Consider the following 24,696-nt stretch of genomic DNA (forward strand, 5'->3'; position numbering starts at 1 on the left):
CTGAGGAGAGACATGAAACAGGAAATGGTGGCATCACTTTTAAGATTCTCACTTCGCACCCATTGTCCTGAGAGAGTGAGAGTTTAGGTGTGGGTAGTAAGTAATTAATGAAAAGAAGCAGACGAGAATGAAGGGACTTTACTTAACTGGGAGTTATGATCTGACACATCTCTAAACAGGCAATGAAAACAGATTTACTAATAACTTACAAATGAGAATTGCGTAAATAGCTACACTTTGCAGGGTTCCAGCTGAAATGAGATTAATTGGAGAGCTCATTAAAATGAACAGTGCAGGCAGAATGGGACAAGTGACCTCCTTCTGTCCTGAGATTCAATCAGTATCTGAGAGCAGATGGGGCAAGACCTCCCACTGGATAATGTACAAAGTGTGTGGACCGGTCTGTAGGATTCATCCCCCAGTGAGACTCAATTCGCTCCAAATGTGCCTGAGAGACAGAGTATGTGAGAGAGCACGAGCGTGAATGCTGTGCATGTAGAAATCTGTATGTCCTGCTCCCACATTCAGAGAATCAGCGGCTCTCAGGAGTCTCCCAATTATGACTCAAAGAAGTTGACACGAACTCTGGTTTTAAAATACAAAATCTGACTTTTATTAAATTATTATATACTCTGCAGCCATCCAACACCAACACACCGACTGAACAGGTGAGAGAATTGAAAGATCCTATGTTGCTCACAGCCCACATCACAACTCAGTTTGTTCCACCCGAGGAGCTGCCCAGTTTCCACATGCTGACTATACACTTCCACGTCAGTGCAAGAAACAACACCTCAGCAGGAAGATCACCAGGGCATTAACAGGAAATATTGTCGGCGTGTTTTCTTTCAAGATTTTAATTTATTAAAAAAAGAAAGACACTGGCACAGGGGAGATAAAGGTAACCCATTCTCACCTGTTCCCAGGGACAGGTGCAGATTTCACTCACTAACCTACAAGCAAACCATGCAGAGATCAATGACAGAGTTACAGGGCCATCAACATCTTTGCATCAGCTCATTCAGCCCAGGTTCCCAGCTATACCAGGACAGACCCAACAGCGGGAAACAGTGACAGTCAAAGAAAAAATTATTTGTAACAAACGAGCTCAAAGTTCAGTGTTTATTGCAGGAAAACGTATCCCAAAGGCAACTCATTAATACTCAGGTCTGGGTGAGTAAATGTCCTCACCAGCACTAACGATGATAAACTCCCGAGGTTTGTTATCTTGTGAAAGGTCACTGATATGGAAGTGACCTGCCTGGGACTAACAGGCATGAATGCTAAATGGAATTGGAAAAACATCTGAATGGGAAAAATATATAGTGCTACAAGATGTGAGATGAATGGGTAGCTCTTCTGAACAGCACACACAGACACAATAGGGTTGAATGGCCTCATTTTGTGCTGCAAGATTCTGTAGGTAACAGGCTTGGACAGAGCAGATTACAGCAATGGGCTAGGTACAAAGCTGCTGCAGAAAGAATACTAGGGAAAGGGGTTCTTTTATTCCTCGTATAAAAGCAAAATACTGCAGCTGCTGGAAATTTAAAATAAAAACAGCAAGTACTCAGCAGATCAGGCAGTTTCTGAGAGAAACAGATATCTGAGTCCAATATAACTCTTCATAATTGAAGGAACTTAAAACATTAACTCTGTTTCTCTCTTAGCGCATGCTGCCAGGCCTGCTGAATATTTCCAGGAATTTGTTCGTATTTTATTACTCAACTTCTCTACAAACATAAATAGGTGGGCACTGAGGTTGATTAATATTGAGATTTTAAGAAAACCAGTGACATTTCAAAACATTTTCTTCCATCTTCCAAGCACCTCTGATGTTTGCACACTCTCTCTCTCACATCTTATCCTTTCCACCCAGTGTAAAGATTGCAGAGACATTAAAACACAAATTTCTCTCTCAACTTGTATTCTTTCGCCGTCATACTGATTTCCATCATCACACATGCACACACTAATGTCTGAGGTATTGGGCACGTTGTCCAGTCCACATCTAATCAGATACATCGTCCAAATCTCCTTTCTGTTTTGGCTGCTGCCACCAATCAGCAAGGATATCTTCCTCAAAGTCACCTTCTCCCTCAAACTCTTCATCAGTTATATCTGCCTCACTCTGGGAAAATGCTTCATCCGACACTTCCATCTGTTAACAACATTGGAAAGTGAGTGTTCAAGATGCTGCCTTTCTACCTCTCCACTGGCAAACAGAAAATCAACAGAAAGATCTCACTCCTTTTTACATTTACCTCTAAGTGAGGGGCAAAACAAGGCCAATTACAGAAAATAACGTATGCAGTTCCAGGCAATGCGTGTGTGAGATTAGAAAGATTAAATTTCTATCAAGCTCACACAAGTCCAGTCCTAAAGTGTTTCATGGTCAACAAAATACTTTTACAAGCATTGTCACTCTGGTAATGAAGGAAATTCAGCGGCTAATTTGTGCATTGCGATCTCCCACAAACAGCATTGTGTTAATGAGCAGATAACTCCTTCTGTTGAGGGATAAACATTAACCAAGACACAGCGCAGAAATATCCTGCCCTTCTTCAAAATACAGCCATGGAACTTGTACATTTACCACAGGGTTCAGTTATGGGCTTGTTTATTGTTTCATCCAAGAGACCACCCCTCCCTCACCCCCAACACCCCTTCCTCATCCCCAACATCCCTCCCTCGCTACCCAAAAGGTATTAAATGTTTGACAAATTTAAACAAACTTCAATGTTTGAATTGTATTTTCTGAAGTTTAGGAAATCTGGTTGAGATGTTGTTTTATTTATTCATGGGCATTAATGAAATTAGTGGTGAGCTGCAAACAAGAAGAAATAGTGGAGCAATTATGAAAGGGTCCCAATGACAGTGAAGGAACAGCAATCTATCTCCAAGTCAGGATGGTGAGTGGCTTGGAGGGGAACTTGCAGCAGATGGTGTTCCCATGTACCTGCTGCCCTTGTCCTTCTAGATGAAAGTGGTCATGAGTTTGGAAGGTGCTGCCTGAGGATCTTTGGTGAATTGCTGCAGTGCATCTTGTAGATGGTACACGCTGCTGCCACTGAGTGTCGGTGGTGGGGGGAGTGGGATGTTTGTGGATGTGGTGCCAATCGAGTGGGGGCTGCTCTGCCCTGGATGGTGTCACGCTTTGAAATCTTAAAAAGAGTTGATAAGGGAGACAGAGAAATTATTTTCTCAAATGAACGAATCAAAAACAAAAGATCATAAATCTTAAATTTAGAATCAAGACATCCTCTTGAAATCTGGGAGCATTTTAGAAAAAACGTAGTGGAAATTATACACTTCCCCCCTCAAAGGCTGTCTGTTCTGGGAGACAGAGATTTATAAATTTTTGTGGAGAAATGATATCTAGGGATGCGGAGATAAGATGGCAGGGGCAAAGGTGGGAGAGAAGGAGAAGGCTGGGGTGAAGGGGTAAGGTGGGAGCAGGGAGTGTGGCTGGGAGCCAGGTGGAAGCAAGACACAATAAATCATGATCTAAGTGAATAGAGAAATCAACAAAAACAGCTGATTGGCCTCTGTCTGTTCCAACATTGCAACAAAAGTCAGCGAAATGGTTTAAATATTTCCTGGTTAGGTATGTTTCCCTCACTAATCGACAAAACTCACCTCGTCATCTGACTGCAAGAAAGTATCTGCAAATTCCAGTAACTGAATCTGCTGCTGAGTCTGGTTATAATAGAGATGAGCATCCTGCAAACAGAAGGAAATGCCAGAGTAGTTACACAATGAATATGACTTCAGACATCAGCAACTTGTGAAAGAAGATCATTGATTCTCCACTAGGTTTCATAAACTGAAGCAGAGAGTATATATTCAATGGAGTTGTGTTAAATTTTTGTAAGTTGCTGGTTTGGGCTTAGATGGTGTTCAATATTAAGCAGCTTTAGGAATGATTTTCTAAAAATATGATGGTGTCAATATGGATTCGAGCCAGATGCTAAGACAGATATCAATATACCTTTCTAAATGAAAAGGAAGTTTATAAGCTACTCAGTCTTACACCTCCATCCAGCCCTAGATCTACCTCTATTGAGTAACTTCAAATAAAGTTATTAACAAACTTAACAATGTGATTAAGCATTTACAGATTGGTATTCAAAATTGGTATTCAGAGAGATTGGGTATTCTTGTACACGAAACACAACATAAACATGGAATCACCAGCAAATAAGAGATAACAAGGCGTAGAGCTGGATGAACACAGCAGGCCAAGCAGCATCAGAGGAGCAGGAAAGCTGATGTTTCAGGCTTAGACCCTTCTTCAGAAGAAGGGTCCAGACCCAAAACGTCATCTTTCCTGCTCCTAAGATGCTGCTTGGCCTGCTGTGTTCATCCAGCTCTATGCCTTGTTATCTCAGATTCTCCAGCATGTGCAGTTCCTACAATCTTTCCCCATCACCAGCAACTAACTTGTGTGTGAAATGGTAATTTGGCCTTTGCTGTAACAGTATAATTTGTTTTAATTTATCTCATATTGTCGTATGTACAGAATACAGTGGAAAGTATTGTTTTGTATGTTATCCAGACAAATCATCCCTGGCATGAGCACAGTAAGGTAATGGAACAGATTGCAGAATACAGTGTTACAGCTACAGAGAAGGTGCAGAGAAAGATCAGCTCTAATTTACAGAGGTATTTTCATAAGTCTGATAGCAACGGGGAAGAAGCTGTTCTTAAATCTGTTGGTATGTGTTTTTAGTATGACATGAAGAGAAAGAAGACTCTTGATCAATTATCATTGAGATCAAATTTCCTGATTTGCACAATGCAGTCACTTGCTAACGTCCATTTATTTCGCTGTTACAATGATAGTCAAAGTTAATTCCCAGGAATTTTCAAATTAATTCAAACATTTTGACAAACTGGAGAATCATTGCATTTATAAAACAATAAAACCAGGATATGAATGAGTAGTATGCTGCATTTGCTCTCCCTGTCCTTAACACCCCAGTGTCAGGCTGCCGCCTCCATACCTCTGTAAAACCGGGGTTGGGGGGTGGGTTGTGGAGTTAGTGAGCAGTCCAGCGAAGGTCCTGGCTACTGAAGCTCTGTGAGAATATTTGAAATAAAGGATAGGGTCAAAGGGAGGAATACTGAGAATACAGAGTAGTACTCACACTGCGAGGTTGAAAATCCTCCTCCTGTAAACCCCACTGCTCCCGATAAAACCGATAATACACCAGATTCTGCTTCATGATTTCATCTTGTGGGTCAAAGAGCATGTAGGTAGCTACACAAGGTACTGCATTCTTAATATCATTCACTGTGTAAACAGACAAGAATTATTCCCCATTAAAACAAAACCAAAACACTGAGGATGCTGGAAATCTGAAATAAATATAAAAATAGTGACAGAAGTAGTCAGTCATGGGCCTGAAATGGTTTGGAGGTAGGAAGAGAAATCTTGACCAATCTTGAGCAATCATCTCCAGCCATTACTTACTCGAGGCAGGCAGGAGATAAGGGGTAGTTCTGAAGAAGGGTACCAACCTGAAACATCAGCTTTCCTTCTCCTCTGATGCTGCCTGGCCTGCTGTGTTCCTCCAGCTCTACACTGTGTTATCTCTGACTCCAGCATCAGCAGTTCTTACTATCTCCCAGGGGTAGTTGAGAAGTCTTGTGACGCAAACATCATCCCCATTCCCAACCAAGCCTGCTCCTGGCCTCAAGGCATTCATCTGACCCTGTCAGGGTTTATTAGTTTTCAGGGAAGGCGAAATTGTGCAGATTATCTTGTTTTGTTTACTGATAGAAGATCGACTTAGGAAAAATGGGGACATTTTCAGGATGGCAACATGTGACTATTTGAGTGCAACAAGAATTATTGTTGGGTACATTTACGAGAAATATTAGTAATTTGGATGTCAGAGGTCTGCAGAGGGACATAAACAGGTTTAAGCAATTGGGTAAAAACTTGGCAGCTGGAATATAGCGTAGAAAAATGTGAGGTTCTGTACTTTGGCAGGAAGAATGAAGAAGATGAATTTTATTTAAAGAGAGAAAGACTGCAGAAAGTTGAAGCACACAGGGATTTGAGGGTCCTCACACATTTATCGCAAAAGACACGATACAGGTTTCGCAGCTAGAGGGTAGGTAAATGAAATGTTGGCCTTTATTTCAAACTGAGCGGTATATATAAATAGGGAAGTCTTTTTGAATCTATATAAGGCAGGAGTTGATGATTACCAGATCAGCCATGATCTCATTGGATGGCAGAACAGACTTGATGGGCTGAATGGCCTACTCTGCTCCTATATCTTACGATCCCCATTGCACTGAGATTTTCAATTTGAAACAATTTGCTCTCGGTTCTACATACCTGACGTGTACAGAGTAAATATGAAGAATATTAAATTGCACAAGGGACTGAAGAGTGGTAGATGCTGTAAGCAGACAAGGTGAATTTTATTGCACCCTTTAATTTTCAAGTTAAAATATTTTATTATGTACTTTTACAAATTTTATGAATAAAGTATACTTTTGCAAAATAAATGAGCAGATATACTCACGTTTGTAATATGCAAACTGTAGGTAATGATACATAGTCGCAACAAACTTCTCCACAAAGAATCCACCAACATTGGGAGTTAAATTCTGGTCACATTTCACTTTGCATTTCAGTGTTTCTACGTAATGATCTGTGAGCAGATAATCATCAGAATCACAGAGTGCAGGCAATCCCTCAGTATCTCATGAGGCAGAGTTTAAACACAAGGAACAGATATGTCAATCATGCAGAAATATTCCTTTTTAAAACAAACTGACTTTTGTTTAAGCTAACAAGATGTAGAGCTGGATGAACACAGCAGGCCAAGCTGCATCAGAGGAGCACGAAGGCAGGGCCTAGACCCTTATTCCGAAACATCAACTTTCCTGCTCCTCTGATGCTGCTTGGCCTGCCCTGCTCATCCCGCTCTACACCTTGTTATCTCAGATTCTCCAGCATCTGCAGTTCCTACTATCTCTGACGTTTGTTTAAGATGCTTTAAAGCAAAAGGGAATAATTGGGTGAGATTAAATGATTGTATCCATAACAAATTCTACTTTGTTACTCTGCGTGATAGCTTTATTTTGTAGGTTAATCTGCTATTACACACCCCTATGTACATTAATGTTGCTATATTCTAATGTAATTAATATCAAGGACATTAATGGGATCTGTTAATAAGCAAAAATAATCACATTTCAGTCCAAGCACAGCCTGAGCAGTACTTCCCATTCTGGATTCCCACATTTCCCAACTTGATCTTCATAATTCCCAGCCCTGCCACCTTCCATGGCCTTGCTCTCCCTCGCTAGCCTTTGCCCCACTCTCCCCATCTGAAGCCTTCCAGCTCCCAGGTTTATTTGGAATCACAGACTTTCGAAGCACTGCTCCTTCATCTTGTTATGGTCCCAGTACAGAACTTCATTTAAAAAGAACTAATCCCAAAGAGAAGAAAACAGTGAAGGTGATTCGTATTCTATTGTTTATTGGACAGTTTGGGCTTTCAAGTGGAGGACTGTTTGGAGTCTGATTTTTCTGTGTGAATTATTTCATGCTAAGGAGATGAGAGACATTGTCCCAGGTTCATTTTGAGAGTTTTGGTGCTGGGAAGAATCCGGTTTATTTACAGATGAGTTTTTAAACGGGAGTAGCGTCCTTGCGGGAATGTTTGCTCGTGCAGTTGGGGAGCGTTTAAACCCACCTCGGGCGACTGTCTGTGTGGAGTTTGCACATTCTCCCCGTGTCTGCGTGGGTTTCCTCCAGGTGCTCCGGTTTCTTCCCACAGTCCAAAGATGTGCAGACTAGGTGGATTGGCCATGCTAAATTGCCCATAGTGTTCAGGGGTGAGTGGGTTAAAGGGGGATGGTTCTGGGTGGGATGGTTCTGGGTGGGATGCTGCAAGGGGCAGTGTGGACTTGTTGGGCCGAAGGGCCTGTTTCCACACTGTAGGGAATCTAATCTAATCAATTTCAGACGTCACATGACACCAGGTTACAGTCCAACAGGTTTGTTTGAAATCACAAGCTGTCAGGGAGCTGCCCCTTTGTCAAATGCTCCTTCAGCTGATGAAGGAGCTGTGCTCCGAAAGCTTGTGTTTTCAAGTAAACCTGTTGTACTGTAACTGGTGTCACCTGATTTCTGACCTTGTCGACCCCAGTCCAACACCGGCACCTACACATCATTAAACTAATTTGGCTGGTGGGGGGTGGGGGTGTGTGTGTTTTGGAGCAAGTATTCAGAGAGAAGCCTCAGTAAGGGGTGTTGCATGGGCAAAATTAGAAGTCACAGCAGGTGACATTGCAGGCCAGATAAGGCAATAGAGAGTTTAGCCAGGTTGATTGTATTTACTTTAACCCAGGAAGTCTAGATGAATTTTCAGAGGGGGAGCATTTTGCAGCCAGTGATCATGGCTCTGTTGGTTTCAAGATTGTTATGAAAAAGGACAAGGGACACCTAAAATCAATGTTTTAAACTGCAGGAAGGGTCTATTTCAATAAGATCAGGTATGACTTCCATAGTGTGGACTGTAAACAGACATTTTTAGGTAAAACAGTATTAGGACAGTTAAATTCAAGAAGGAAAGAGGGAGAGTACAGGATCAATATATTCCAATAACGATAACAGATAGGAGCAACAAATCTGACAAACACTGGATATTGAGGGTTAGACAGGACTGGCTAAAGAGAAAAGCAGCAGAAACCCTGGAGGTGTATAAAATGTGCCAGGGAAAACTTAAAAAGGAAATTAGGAGCGCACAAAGAAAAACATGGAAGTATAATGGCGGGTAAAGAAAAATCCAAAGCTCTTCTACAAGTACATTAAGGGTAAAAGGATAATGAGGGGAAGAGTAGGACCCATTAAGACCACAGCAATAATTTATATGTAGATTCAAAGGATGTAGGTAGTGTTCTAAATTAATACTCTCTGATGGTGTTCATTAGTGAGAGGGATGATGTGGGGAGACGGACTGTGAGATAATTAAAGAAACCACCTTCAATGGAGAGGAGATTCTGAATGGTCTGGCAATCTTACAAACAAATAAATCTCTAGGTCTGGATGAAATGTGTCCCACAGTGAGGCAAGGCAGGAAACAGTAGGAATGCTGGTAGTAATTTTCAATTCCTCTCTGGCCATGACAGAGGTGACAGAGGACTGGACAACAGTCAGTGTAGTACTGTTATTCAAGAAGGTAGCAAGTGATAAACCAGGAATCTATAGGCCAGTCACTCTAACCTCGGTGGTGGGGAAACTATTGGAGCAATTCTGAGAGACAGACTTAATCTGCATTTTGAGAGGCAGAGATTAATCAGGAACAGTCAGCGTTGATTCTTTTTATGGAGAGGTTACGTCTGACCAACTTGAGTGAAATTTAAATGAGGTGACCAGGGGTGTGGATGACAGCAACGCATTTGGCTTCATCTACTTGGAATTCAGCAAGGCTTTCAACAAGGTCCCACATGGGAGACTGATAGCAAAGGTAAGAGCCCATAGGATCCAAGGAAATTTGTCAAATTGGGTCTAGAACTGATTGAGTGGCAGGAAGCAGAGTGTGATAGTTGGAGGGGTGCTTTTGTGACTGGAGGCCTGTGTCCAGTGGAATTCTGCAGGCATCAGTGTTGGGGCCATTGTTGCAGGTGCTTTATATAAATGATATAGTTTTATATGTAGGGTTGATCAGCAAGTTCACAGATGATATGAAAATTAGTGAGGTGGTAAATAGTGAGGAGGATAGCATTAGATTACAGGAGGATACAGACAGATCAGACTGATTAGTGGCAAATGGAATTCAGTTCAGATTAATGTGGGTGATGTACTTGGGCAGGACAAAAAAGGTAAAGGAATACAGGATGAGCAATAGGACCCTGGGAAGCGCCAACAGTCAGAGAGGTTTGGAGTGCATGTACATCGGTCCCTTAGGGTAACAGGACAGCTGGGTGAAACGGCTATGAAGGTATATGGGACACGTCTTTATTAGCTGAGTTTAAGAGCAGGGAGATGATGCTGGAACTGTATAAAATGTTGGTTAGACCACAATTAGTGTATTGTGTCTAGTTCTGAAATCCACATTATATGAGGGATGAGATTGCACTGGAGAGGGTGCAGAGGAAATTTACCAGGATGTTGCCTGGGATGGAGAGTTTCAGTTCTGAAGAGAGATTGGACAGACTGGGGTTGTTTTCCTGACAGCACAGGAGATTAAGAGGAGACATGAATGAGATGGATAAAATAAGAGGCATGGACAGAGTAGATAGAAAATGTGAAATTGAATTTTAATGGAAATTTGCCTCCAACACCAGAAGCTGCTAACTCTGCAGGATCACTCTCATTAATCTGTTGCACACTGCTGGAGCAAAACCAGGAGGAAAATCATAGGGTTTGAAAAAGAAAATTGATTTTCTTTGAGAAGGTTTAGCTGTAAAAATGTTGGAGATAGCGAAGAGAATGACTGGGTAGACAGTTGGAAATGAGAGGCCGTATGATGAAAACATCATGGACGTGGCAAGAATCTGTACCCTCCTTAACTCACTAGAATGAGAAAGGAGATACCAAGTGGAAAATGAGTGTCCCCACATCTTCGCCAAAGATAGCCCAAAATATAAATAGGACAAATCTGGACAGTCAGAACCCAGGACAGTGAGTGAAATGCTTGCACTCAAAGTTAGTAATATCTGGTTAATCACAATACATTTGTTAACGTCTTTATGCGAGATGAAGATATGGGTTTGGAAAAAACAAAGAACTACGGATGCTGAAAATGAGAAACAAAATCTGACGTTATTGGAAGAACTCTGCAGTTCTGGCAGCATCTGTGTAGAGAAAGCTGGGTTAACTTCTCATTAACTCAAAAGCAGTGTTAACAGGTTGTGAAGAAGGTTCACTGGACCTAAAATGTTAACTTAGTTGTCACTTTGCAGATGCCTTCAGACTTGAGTTATTCCAGTCATTTATATTTTTGTTTATGAAGAAACAGGTAGTGGCTATTAATTGTCTGAGCACCTGTAACACTGGGGGGACTGTAGGACCAAGTAATCAATAAACTTCAGTTCCAGTTCACCATCAGCCTTTGATTTGATTATCAAAAGTGTCTAATAGGAAGCAAGTCCTTTAGTTCAAGATCAGTTAGCCCGATCCTTCCTGTACAGAGCCACATTAGACAGCGATAGGCAAAGCACTGACCCTACCTCCAGGTGCCACTCACCTGCCACTGCTGGGTAAAAGTCCTTGAATGCGGTAACATCACATGATTCTTCACAGCCACTGATGCATTCCTCATACGCTTTGTAATACTCGGGGAGTGCATGCTCCATGTCGGTTATACTGCTGCGGAAATTCCCAATGTTATAAGCCCTCACAGCCTTCAGAAACAATGTCTGTCGGAGTTAAAGAACGACATATACGTCAGAACTCACATTCCTGTCACCTGGCCTCCTGCTCTTCTCCCCATCCTCTCCCTGTGATAATGGGAATGTAACCAGCACCTAAACTCGCACATGGCAGCCCCAGGATAGGATCGGGAATTGTGGGAGCTTTGGGTCATAATATTCCAGGGGTAATACTGGAATGCAGTGTTCTGGGAGTTGAATCCTGAGCTATCACAGCCCAGAAGGTTGGCCAGGATTAGGTCAAGATGCAAACACTTCAGGAGGAGGGTTAACCTCAACAGGAAATGCTGCTTTTTCAAATCCTAAAGAGGCAGAAACCCTCACCACAATTAAAATCATTTAGATATGTGCTTACAGTGCCATTATCTCAGGGCTTTGGATTAAGAGCTGGGAGGTGGGTCAAGGCAGGATAATTCCTTCGGACATGACAGGGCAAATCAACATTTACTTTGCTGTAAATGTTTCTCTGGCTGGGTATTCCATTTACAACCATTCAACCAGGGTAGTACTTAAGCTGCTACTTTGAACTTTGCCATAATTTACCTCATGTTCCCGTGCTTCCACATCAACAAGGTAAGTCTCAATGTCCGGGATGGTTTTATAATAAGCCATTTTCTTCTGCATTGCAGCGTCTTTGGGATTCTTTTGGAGGAATGTGTAAGCAGCAGCAATAGATTTCTCCAGGTTATTAATCTGTGGTCAAAAAGAGAGAGAGAAATTCCAGAATCCAGGTATAGGAGGAGTCATCTGAGGGTCTGGGCACAGGAGCAGACAGGAGCTCATCGAGCCAGGCTGAGCAGCACCTGAGATTGTGGACATTCCATTGAGAGAAATGCTGCTGAATCCCTGCTTGACAAACCTGCTGTGTGCTTCTGACCTTTGCTCGTGTGATCACCAAAAAATGGCCTGTTTCCACCTCTGTAACATCATCTAGCTTCACCCACCTCTGCTTCTCCACTGCTGAAAACCTCATCAACAAATGATTCTAATATAACTTATCTTGGATTCTAAACTAGAGACATGTGGGTTTCCTGTGTGTGAGAAGAGGTTAAATAATTAACCTGTAAGTATTTATGTTACCACGGTGACTTCTTTTAAAACACAGTGTAAGAGAGGTAGTTCTTGGAGGCTGATGGGGTTTTGAATTTTTTATTCATTTGTGGGATGTGGGTGTCCCTGCCTGGGCCAGCATTTTTTGCCCGTCCCTAGTTGCCCTTCAGAAGGTGGTGGCGAGCTGCCTTTACCACAGGAATGTGGGAGTTCCCACATTACCTTGGTTGTTATTGTAAACATTGGTGTTTGTGGGAATTGTACAATCAGGAAGGGAATTCCAGGATTTTGATCCAGTGACAGTGAAGGAACAAGGATGTATTTCCAAGTCAGGATGGTGAGTGGCTTGGAGGGGAACTTGAATGGGATGGTGTTCCCATGTACCTGCTGCCTTTGTCCGTCTAGATGGAAGTGGTTGTGGATTTGGAAGATGCTGTCTGTGAGGATCTTTGGTGAATTTCTGCAGTGCATCTACAAATTAGTTACAGCATTTCCTACATTACAAAAGTGACTGCACTGTAAAATGCTTCTCATCAATTGAGGGAAAAAGAAACATTTGGAAGTTGGATGATCCATCAGTGGAAAGAAACTGCTGTCAAATCTGTGACGAGAAATCCAAGCTCGTTAAGAAAATTATTGTAAAAGTACGACTGAGTGTTAGTGGTGGAGGGAGTGGGTGTACTGCCAAGTTGTGGGCTGCTTCTTGAGTGTTGTTGGAGCTGTGCTTATCCAGACAAGTTGGGAATATTCCATTACACTCCTGACTCATGCCATGTAGATGGTGGAAGGGCTTGGAGGAGTCAGGAGGTGAGTTACTCGCTGCAGCATTCCTATTTTCTGGCCTGCTCTCACAATATTTATGAGACGATTTGAGTTTCTGGTCAATGGTAACCCCCAGGATGTTGACAGTGGGGAATTCAGTGATGGTAACATCAATGAATGTCAGGGGCAGTGGTCAGATTGTCTCTTATTCATGATGGTCATAGCCTGGCATTTGTGTAACGTTAATGTTACTGCCACTTGTCAGCGCAAACCTGGATATTGTTCATATCTTGCTACAGGTAAACATGGGCTGTTTCAGTATCTGAGAAGCTACAATGGTGCTGAACATTATGCAGTCATCGGCGAACATCCCCTCTTCTGACTTGATGATGGGGGCAAGGTCAATGAAGAAGTGGCTGAAGATGGTTGACCCCAGGACACTGCCCTGAGGAACTTCTGCAGAGATGTCCTGGAGCCGAGATGGCTGACCTCCAACAACCACGACCATCTTCCTATGTGCCAGGTAGGAATCCAACCACAAGAGAGCTTATCCCCAATACCTACTGATTCCAGTTTTACTAGGGCTCCTTGGTGCCACATTCAGTAAAATGCAGCCTTGGTGCCAGGGGCTGTCACTCTCACCTCACCCTCTGGAATTCAGCTCTTTTGTCCATGTTTGAACCAAGGCTGCAATGAGGGCAGGAGCTGAGTGGCCCTGGCAGAACCCAAACTGGGCATCACTGAGTAGGTGATGCTTTGCAGCTCTGTTCCTGACACCTTCCATCACTTTACCAATGATTGAGAGTAGACTAATGGTGCAGTAATTGGCCAGGCTGGAGTTATCCTGCTTTTTATGTACATAGGTGGGCAATTTTCCACATTGTTGGGTAGATGCCAGTGTTGTACCTGTGCTGAGAGAGCTTGGTAAAGGGGAGCATCAAGTTCGAGAACACAAGGCTTTATTGAAAGATTAAATTGCAAGATTGTAACAAGCAAACAGAATGAAGAGTGACGTAATTCACTGAGTGGCCTTGGTGTGAGATGCTTGCAGTACAGTGCCACCCTCAGAATCAAACCCCAGTAACAGCAAACACCTGAACGAGAAGGTAATCCCCTCTCTGAAGAATGGGTCAATTCAAAATGTTAATTCAATCTCTGTGTAGACACTGGCAGACAGAGAGCAGGCCAAAACCTCCCGTAACAGTCTGTACTTCTACAATAATTTTCTTAACGAGCTTGGATTTCTGATCACGGCTTTGACAACAGTTTTGTCCCACTGATGGATCATTCAACTTCCAAATGTTTCCTTTTCCCTCAATTGATGAGAAGTGTTTTGTAGCGCAGTCACTTTTGTCATGTAGGAAATGCAGTAATTAATTTGTACAATTCCCACAAACACCAATGTTTACAATAACAACCAAGGTAATGAGGGAACTTCCACATTCCTGTGGTGAAGGCAGCTCACAACTTGCATGCCATTATCGGTCAGGGCATGCATATGAAGTTGGCAAGTCACATTGCAGCTGTGTGCACAGTTCCGGTCAGCAGAATGGACATGGGCACTTTGAAAAGGGTGCAGAAGAGGTTTACCTGGATGTTGCCTGGTCTGGGGTATATTAGCTACAAGGAGAGGTTGGACAAATTTGCACTGTTCTTGCTAGAGCATCAACGGTTGAAGGGTGACCTGATAGAAGTAAATAAAATTGTGAGGGGCATGGATAGGGTGTCTCTTTCCCAGTGTGGGAATGTCCAATACTGGGGACACATGGGTTTAAGGTGAGATGGGGAAAGTTTGAAGGAGATGTGCAAGGCAAGGTTTTTTTTACGGAGGGTGGCAGGTGCCTAGAACGTGCTGCCAGGGCAATAGCAAAATTTAAGAGGGATTTAAACAAACACATGAACATGCAGAAAATAGAAAATATGGGCCATGCAGATGGGATTAATTTAGAATGGCATAATGGTCGGCACAGATATGATGGGCTGAAGGGCCTATTCGCGTGCTGTACTGTGCTATATTCTTCACCCAAAAGTACCCATAGGAAGGTTTACAGCCATCCGAAGCTTCAAGTTTTATTCTGACAACTGAGATTCCGTCGGGATTGCTGGAAGCTGTGAAGTGGGGCTTAAATCCACATTCTCCAACAATACTCAGCAAACCGAGTCTGTGTACAGCCACTCTCTGATGAAGGGTCGAGGCCCGAAACGTCAGCTTTTGTTCTCCTGAGATGCTGCTGGGCCTGCTGTGTTCATCCAGCTTCACACTTTATTATCTGTGTACAGCCACAGCGTGTTACCCCCCGGGGCTGCAAATAAGAATTCCGGAGAACTTCCAGCGGGTCTGAGAGTCAGGGTTAATGTTTTCTGAAGAATACTGGACTGGAGACATTTGTCCGCTGCCTCCGGTCAGAACTCGGTCTCCCGGCTCCGGAGCATGGTGTCAGTCACAGGAACCGTCCCCACCCTTCACCGGGAGACGTGGCAGCTTCGAGCCTGCCCCCGGAGCTCCTTCGATCAGAGAACAGCATGTGGGAGGGCCAACTGGAAGCTTAACATCACAGAATGTTACACACCTCACACCGGCACAGCATCCCTTCCAGCAATCAGTGGGAAGTGAACGGGAGAGGAGAGGGGCTCTCACCGCTGGAATTACGCAGTGAAGCGGGCTGGCGGTGCTCCACATGGACTGCAGTGGAAAGTCATGGAATCAGATTGCACACCACCCCCGCCCCGGGTGATTGAAGGAGTTTCTCAGAAACAGTGACAATGACACGGTGGAACTTTTTTAAAAGTTATAATAAACGCGCTGATTGAAACATTTGGCACGGTACAGAGAGAAAGCCACAATTGGGGGTGGGGAAGAGAAGTTTCTGATTCCCACCGCAACTTTCAGATTCAGTGAATAAGTAACCGCCGTGGGAGCAAACCACTGCAGATGCTGGAATCTGTACTGAAAATAAACAAATGTTTTTTCGACAAATAACTGCCCCCACCCCTCGGCCCAGTCGGAAAGCTGTCAGACAGTTGCCGTCTGTATCTGTGCGTCTCTGAGAGAAAGTCTCAGAGAGAGAGAGACAGTGTCTGTCTGTGTGTGTGCATGTGTGTGTGTGCCTGTGACTGTGTGTGTCTGTGTGTGTGCCTGTGTGTGCGTGCCTGTGTGTGCGTGTGCCTGTGTGTGTGCGTGTGTGCCTGTGTCTGTGTGCGTGTGTGCCTGTGTCTGTGTGTGTGCCTGTGTCTGTGTGTGTGTGTGTGTGTGTGTGTGTGCCTGTGTCTGTGTGTGCGTGTGCCTGTGTGTGTGTGCCTGTGTGTGCGTGTGCCTGTGTGTGCGTGTGCCTGTGTGTGTGTGTGTGTGCCTGTGTGTGTGTGTGTGTGTGTGTGCCTGTGTGTGTGTGTGTGTCTATGTGTGTGCGTGTGTGTGTGTGGAACAGAATCCCGAGCGTGCTCTGGGTTACCCAGTACCGACTGGAAGGATTATTCGCACCTGGAAATAAGCATTCTCCAAGTATCTGTAGGGAACCCGCTTTTCAAACTGTTGCAGGGTGTCCTTGTCCGGGGGCGGCAGTCTGAACACAGCCAGGGACTGTTTGCATTTCTTGATGCAGACAGCGCGCTTCAGGATCTGGGCGAAGGCTCGGAGCTCGCTGAAGGTGCCGGGGCTCAGGGTGGGCTCGGCGGCTGGGCCCAGGCTACAGTTACGCTGGCAATGAAGCTGACTGTCTCTCAGCAGCCGGTGGAGCCGGAGACTCAGCTCCAGGTACCGAATACTTTCCGCCCAGTTGGCGGCGGCGCTCTGCTCCTGGGAGTAGCGGTACGCAGAGTCCAGGGGAACCAGTTCCCTCTCTGGGAAACTCCGCAAGCTGTACTTCTCATACTGGCCCCCGGCCTCTAGCAGCAAGGACAGCAGCAGGAGTAAGGACAGGGGCCCGCTCCTATTGCAGACTGCTACACGCTCCATGGACACACTTCAGCCGCCCCCCCCCTCACTGTCTGCACGGAGCTCACATCCACAAGCCCGGGGGAGGAGCAGGCAGCCAGAACTGAACAGGGTCTTAGTGCACTCTGTCACTACAACCAGCTACTCACACTTCACACTTCTCCCCCTCCCTCCCTATTTATTCCAGTTCGCTCTCCCCATCCCCCTCTCTGATGAAGGGTCTAGGCCCGAAACGTCAGCTTTTGTGCTCCTGAGATGCTGCTTGGCCTGCTGTGTTCATCCAGCCTCACATTTTATTATCTTGGAATTCTCCAGCATCTGCAGTTCCCATTATCTCTCACTCACACTTCAACATCTGGTCTCTGATAAAAAGTCTCCGACTCCAGTTTTGCATTCTCCACAGAACGAGCGTTTTACCAGCTGCAAATGAGAATTTTAGACGAAAGCACAAAAAATCCTTCTGAAGGGTCACTGAGCTCGAAATATTAACTCTGCTTTCTCTCCACAGATGCTGCCACACTTGCTGAGTTTTTCCAGCCATCTCTGATTTGATTTTTTTTATTCATTCGTGGGCCGTGGGTAACACCAAATAAAAACCGAAAGAACAGCGGATGCTGTAAATCAGGAACCAGAACAAAAGTTGCTGGAAAAGCTCAGCAGGTCTGGCAGCATCTGTGAAGGAGAAAATAGTTAACATTTTGGGTCCAGTGACCCTTCCTCAGAACTCTTGTTAACTCTTTTTTTCCTGAGATACGAGGAAGGGTCACTGGACCCGAAATGTTAACTCTGTTTTCTCCTTCACAGATGCTGCCAGACCTGCTGAGCTTTTCCAGCAACTTTGTTTTTGTTGTTGTGGGTAACACTAGAAGGGTCAGCATTTCTTGCCCATCCCTAGTTGCCCTTGAGAAGGTGGAGGTGAACTGCTTTCTTGAACAACTGCAGTCATCCTGCTGTGGGTTGACCCACAATGCTATTAGGGAGGATATTCCAGGATTTTGACCCAGTGACAGTGAAGGAACGGAGATATATTTCCAAGTCAGGGTGGTGAGTGGCTTAGCAGGGGAACTTGCAGGGGATAGTGTTCCCAAGTAGCTGCTATCCTTGTCATTCTAGATGGAAGTGGCCCTGGATTTGGAAGGTGCTGTCTGAGGATCTTCTGTGAATTTTGTAGACAGCACACACTGCTGTGGCTAAATATCACTAGTGGAAGGAATAGATGTTTGTGGATGTAGTGCTGCTGATATCAAGCTGCTTGAGCGTTGCTGGGGCTGCGTCCGTCCCGGGAGTATTCCATCACACTCCTGGCCTGTGCCTCAAATGGTGGAAAGGCTTTCAGGAGTCAAGTGGTGAATTTTCTGCTGCAGTATTCGTAGCCTCTGACCTGCTCTTGTAGCCATTGTGTTCATGTGACAAATCCACTTGAGTTTCTGGTCAATGATAAACCAAAGGATTTTGATAATGGGGGATTCAGTGATGGCTACACCATTGAATTTCAAGGGGTGGTGGTTGGATTGTCTCTTGTCGAAGATGGACACTGCCTGCCGTTTGTGTGATGTGAATCTTACATGCCACTTGCCAGTCCAAGCCTGGGATATTGTCCAGATTGTGTTTGATTTGTTTCAGTATCTGAGGACTCATGAATAGTGCTGAACACATTCTGGTAGTTATTAAAGTCGCTCTAATCCCACCGGGGCACAGGGCTGCTCTCTCAATACAGAGAGAGAGACAACTGGTGATGGTTTAACCTGAGGGTCACCACGCCCCAGACAAGGGCACACATTGAGAAGGAGAGTCCTTCATAGCCAGTGAGAGCACTGAACCCACCCTCTTGGTGTCACTGACCAGCTATCCAGCAAACTGAGCTAACTGGCTCCCATTATGATGTTACGGCATCTCAAAAGCAGTGAGGGGGGAGATCTTTTTTGGTATGTCATGAAGTTGTGAATGCTAATTTTCAGTTAATCGCATCATTTAAGTTCACCTTTTTGAAAATATAATTGTTTGTTTCCCTTTAATGTTTGAAAGAAACAGGTGGTTGCTATTAATGTCTGAGAACATATGTGAGGGCTTTCCACTTTTGATGGTTTGCATTGCTTATAATGGGCTCTGTTTGGAAATAATGAATTGGCTACACAGGTGTTTTACTGGTTAGCAGTTTTAAAAAGGCATGTGTAAGGAATTATTGGTGGCAGTTAGTAGTTTAAAAAATATATAAGGGCTGGAGTTTCTGCTGTCCCTACCTTTGAGCCAAGAGGCCCAAGTTTAATTCTCCCCTGCACCAGAGGTGTGTTATAAGAGCAGTTGTAGGCCATTCAGCCCCTCCAGCCAGTTCCACCATTCAATGAGGTCTTCGCTGATCTGTGGCCTAACTCCAAAAATCTTCCTTTGGTCCATATCCCTTAATACATTTTCTTAACAAAGATTTATCCTTCTCAGATTTAAAAGTAACAACGAATCCATAATGAACTATCATTTGTGGTTCCAAACATCCTTGTGTGTGGCTGTGGTTCCTGACATTTCTCCTGAACAATCTGGCCCTTATTCTCAGACTATGCCCCGAGTTCTAGAATCCCCAGCCAGTGGGAATAGTTTATCTTCATCTACCCTGAGTTTTCCTGTTAATATTTGTTAACACCCCTGCTCAGGTTAATTAGAAAATATCCTTTGGGCACGTATAGAAGAAACAAACTGAAAGCAGTAGCGAGCCATTCACCCCTGGAACCTGCTGAGGAGTTGTAAACACAACAGCGGGTCACGGAGAGCTGTGAGACTGTGTAGTTAATAAACTGTATCCACAAGGAAGGTGTCTAGATTTTCAGTCTCACTGACCGGTTTGGATCCAGATGGTGCTGACTCCAAGAAGTACAAGGGACGAAACGATTTCTTTGACATTGAGGTGGATGGGGGTACGACCGGCCAAAAGGGGATGACCGATTTTGAGAAGGTAGGTCGGGGCAGTGACCCACTGAAGAGAAATAGACTGAGGTGAGGTGAACCCTTTGAAATAGACCAGCGGCAGAGGAAATTCGGTAGGAACAGGAAACGTATGAAAACCTAGCGCCAGTATTTCACGCTGAAGATCACGGGGCGGAGGTGGGAAAGCTTCCAATATCTGACAGAGCCCGTTCGGCCCGATGCTGCTATAGTCGGGCGCCACTTTGTTCGGGAACTTGTAGCTGCTCTGAGAACGCAATGACACCAGGGGGCAGCAGATCCCACCAAAGCCACTGTCCAGCTGTGCCTAGGCGTTGCTGCATTTTTCCTCCTAAAGACTCGAGTCACATCTTCCTTTTCACAATGACATCGAAATTCGGACAGGGATTGGAAACCTGCGTGCAGGCTAACAGACAGGCAGCTTCTGAAATCATTCCTCAGGTAGTCCACAGTGGGAAATAAGTTGCAACAGGGTGAATTATTCTGCCCCTTTCTCCAAAAACGAGTAAAACGCAAAGTATAATTCTGTGTTTCAAATGCGGACTGCATTACTCAGCAAAAACTTTCAAACATTATCAGCACCACTATTTGGGACTAATGGATACAAATCCATTTAAACTAAATTTGATCCTTAATGGATTCATAATTTTCAGAAGCTGGAGATAAAATTTGCAGAAATAAATTGTTCTTTTTAAAGAAGGAAGGATTAGCATTTTTAAAATGTTAACTTCTGTCTAACTGCCAGCTGAAATATAGACTCTGGAGGAATTGGGCAAGAGGAGGGAGAAAGATCAGCTTGGGTGTCGACTGACAAAAAATTAATAATTTCACCTGGTCTATCTCTGACTTCTCCCTTCCCTTCCTCAACATTTCTGTTTCCATTTCTGGGGATAGACTGGCCACTAATATCCATTACAAACCCACTGACTCCCTAGGCTAGACATCCTCACACCCCACTTCCTGTAAAGACTCCATCCCATTCTCTCAGCTCCTCCATCTCCGTCCTATATGTTCGGATGAAGCCAACTTCAACAAGGGAGCCTCTGAAATGTCCACCTTTTTCCTCAACCGAGGGTTCCCCAGCTCTGTTGTTAACAGGGCCCTCAACTGGGTCCAACCCATCTCCCGCACTTCCACCCTCACCCCTTCTCTTCCCTCCCACACCAGTAATAGGGTTCCCCTTATCCTCACCCACCATCCCACCAACATCCACATCCAGAAGATCATCAGACACCGTTTCCGCCACCTCCAGCAAGATGCCACCACCAGACACATATTCCCCTCTCCTCCCTTGTCCGCCCTCCGCAGGGACTGTTCCCTCCGGGACACCCTGGTCCACACTTCCTTCAACCCCAACACCTCCCCACAGCCCTACGGCACCTTCCCTTGTAACCAGTGAAGGTGCAACTCCTGCCCATTTACCTCCTCCCTCCCCACTATCCAAGGGCCCAAACACACCTTCCAAGTGAAGCAACACTTCACCTGCACTTCACAGAATCTACTCTACTGCATTCGCTGCTCACAATGTGGTCTCCTCTACACTGGGGAAACAAGGCATAGACTTGGTGACTGCTTTGCAGAACATCTACGTTCTGCTCGCAAAAAAAGACCCTGAACTACCTCAGGTTTTCTCCCCTTTGGTCCAGGAACTCCCCACCTATGTCCGTGACACCACCCACGCCCTCCACCTCCTCCAGGACTTCCAATTCCCTGGCCCCCAACACCTCATATTCACCATGGACGTCCAGTCCCTGTACACCTGCATTCCGCATGGAGATGGCCTCAAGGCCCTCCGCTTCTTCCTGTCCCGCAGGCCCGACCAGGCCCCCTCCACCGACACTCTCATCCGCCTAGCGGAACTCGTCCTCACACTCAACAACTTCTCTTTTGACTCCTCCCACTTCCTACAGACTAAGGGGGTGGCCATGGGCACCCGCATGGGCCCCAGCTATGCCTGCCTCTTTGTAGGTTACGTGGAACAGTCCATCTTCCGCACCTACACAGGCCCCAAACCCCACCTCTTCCTCCGGTACATTGATGACTGTATCGGCGCCGCCTCTTGCTCCCCAGAGGAGCTCGAACAGTTCATCCACTTCACCAACACCTTCCACCCCAACCTTCAGTTCACCTGGGCCATCTCCAGCACATCCCTCACCTTCCTGGACCTCTCAGTCTCCATCTCAGGCAACCAGCTTGTAACTGATGTCCATTTCAAGCCCACCGACTCCCACAGCTACCTAGAATACACCTCCTCCCACCCACCCTCCTGCAAAAACTCCATCCCCTATTCCCAATTCCTCCGCCTCCGCCGCATCTGCTCCCACGATAAGACATTCCACTCCCGCACATCCCAGATGTCCAAGTTCTTTAAGGACCGCAACTTCCCCCCCACGGTGATTGAGAACGCCCTTGACCGCGTCTCCCGCATTTCCCGCGACACATCCCTCACACCCCGCCCCCGCCACAACCGCCCCAAGAGGATCCCCCTCGTTCTCACACACCACCCTACCAACCTCCGGATACAACGCATTATCCTCCGACACTTCCGCCATTTACAATCCGACCCCACCACCCAAGACATTTTTCCATCCCCACCCCTGTCTGCTTTCCGGAGAGACCACTCTCTCCGTGACTCCCTTGTTCGCTCCACACTGCCCTCCAACCCCACCACACCCGGCACCTTCCCCTGCAACCGCAGGAAATGCTACACTTGTCCCCACACCTCCTCCCTCACCCCCATCCCAGGCCCCAAGATGACATTCCACATTAAGCAGAGGTTCACCTGCACATCTGCCAATGTGGTATACTGCATCCACTGTACCCGGTGCGGCTTTCTCTACATTGGGGAAACCAAGCGGAGGCTTGGGGACCGCTTTGCAGAACACCTCCGCTCAGTTCGCAACAAACAACTGCACCTCCCAGTCGCAAACCATTTCCACTCCCCCTCCCATTCTCTTGATGACATGTCCATCATGGGCCTCCTGCACTGCCACAATGATGCCACCCGAAGGTTGCAGGAACAGCAACTCATATTCCGCCTGGGAACCCTGCAGCCATATGGTATCAATGTGGACTTCACCAGTTTCAAAATCTCCCCTTCCCCCACTGCATCCCTAAACCAGCCCAGTTCATCCCCTCCCCCCACTGCACCACACAACCAGCCCAGCTCTTCCCCCCCACCCACTGCATCCCAAAACCAGTCCAACCTGTCTCTGTCTCCCTAACCGGTTCTTCCTCTCACCCATCCCTTCCTCCCACCCCCAGCCGCACCCCCAGCTACCTACTAACCTCATCCCACCTCCTTGACCTGTCCGTCTTCCCTGGACTGACCTATCCCCTCCCTACCTCCCCACCTACACCCTCTCCACCTATCTTCTTTGCTCTCCATCTTCGGTCCGCCTCCCCCTCTCTCCCTATTTATTCCAGTTCCCTCCCCCCATCCCCCTCTCTGATGAAGGGTCTAGGCCCGAAACGTCAGCTTTTGTGCTCCTGAGATGCTGCTTGGCCTGCTGTGTTCATCCAGCCTCACATTTTATTATCCCTGAACTACCTGTTGCCTGCCACTTCAACGCACCACCCTGCTCCCTGGCCAACATCTCTGTCTCCGGCTTGCTACAGTGTTCCAGTGAAGCCCAACGCAAGCTGGAGGAACAACACCTCATTTTCCGCTTGGGGACCCTACAGCCCTCTGGGCTCAATATTGAGTTCAATAATTTTAGGGCCTAAACTCCCCCATGTCCCAGCCCCCCACCCCACACATCAGGCCTTGTTACCACACAGCCTGCCACTGCACATCCCCTGTTGTCAGTCACTGCCAGTCCCCATTAACAACTATTCACCCTCCCAGCCTGATCGTCAGCAACTCCTTTGTCTGTCCAAGTGTCTCTCTCTCTCTTCAGGCTCTATCCTAGCGTTTACTCCCTTCCCCCCACCCACCTCCCTATTTTCTGCATATAACCTGACGTTTTCTCAGCCACCATCAGTTCTGAGGAAGGGTCACAGGACCCGAAACGTTAACTTTGTTTTCTCCTCCACGGATGCTGCCAGACCTGCTGAGCTTTTCCAGCAATTTTGTTTCTGTTGCAAACGTTAATAAGGTCCGGGTTTCAAGAGCCATATGGCCTTAAAAACAAAGTAATTTTGATTAAGGGGGCAATAACGATATACCGGGGGGAGTGCTCCAGCAAGACTTTGGGACAAGACGACTCGATCACTTTTAAGATAATGAAACATTCACAAAACCGACCGACCTTAAGGAAACTTCAGAAGTTCTTCTGGGTGTGACATGATTGATGCATTCAGATGGTTCTCTTGTAGGGTGGGTCTAGAATCAGGGGAAATAATTTAATTCAGAATTGAACTGAGGAACAATTTGTTCACCCAAAGAGCGGCGAATGTTCAGAATCTTCACTCCGAGGCCCGAGCAAGTTCGGTCATAGGATGATCTGGACAGAAATAATTGAAATGGAGGATGGCCACGAATTATTTGAACAGAGGAACAGGTTGGACGGGCTGAATGGCCTATGTCTGTTCCTAAACAAATGTGTCCCTGAATTGATTAGCAGAGTAAATAATGAGAGAGAGAGAGACGATAACTCACCCATAAAACATTACAG

General features: G+C 45.6%; 1 protein-coding gene across 1 annotated transcript; it reads right to left on the reverse strand.

The window, feature by feature from the left end:
- Positions 1-589: 589 nt before the first annotated feature.
- On the reverse strand, positions 590-17,270 carry p3h4 (prolyl 3-hydroxylase family member 4 (inactive)). The gene is made up of 7 exons (XM_048560581.2): positions 16,694-17,270; positions 11,947-12,096; positions 11,220-11,391; positions 6,543-6,671; positions 5,151-5,296; positions 3,640-3,723; positions 590-2,161 (listed from the first exon to the last, which is right to left on the reverse strand). Exons 1-7 carry the CDS (start codon positions 17,165-17,167, stop codon positions 2,012-2,014), a joined length of 1,305 nt encoding a protein of 434 aa, XP_048416538.1. The 5' UTR covers positions 17,168-17,270; the 3' UTR covers positions 590-2,011.
- Between the last annotated feature and the right edge of the window lie 7,426 nt (positions 17,271-24,696).

Source organism: Stegostoma tigrinum, chromosome 31 (genome assembly GCF_030684315.1).
Source record: "Stegostoma tigrinum isolate sSteTig4 chromosome 31, sSteTig4.hap1, whole genome shotgun sequence".
NCBI lineage: Eukaryota > Metazoa > Chordata > Chondrichthyes > Orectolobiformes > Stegostomatidae > Stegostoma > Stegostoma tigrinum.

Excerpts from the sequence above, each read along its gene's own strand:
- p3h4 (XM_048560581.2), bottom strand. The coding sequence starts at position 17,167 with ATGGAGCGTGTAGCAGTCTGCAATAGGAGCGGGCCCCTGTCCTTACTC. Across the intron at positions 12,097-16,693 it reads TGGAGAATGCTTATTTCCAG|ATTAATAACCTGGAGAAATC; the intron begins GTGCGAATAATC and ends TTTTGACCACAG. Across the intron at positions 5,297-6,542 it reads ACAGTTTGCATATTACAAAC|TGAATGATATTAAGAATGCA; the intron begins GTGAGTATATCT and ends CTGTTTACACAG.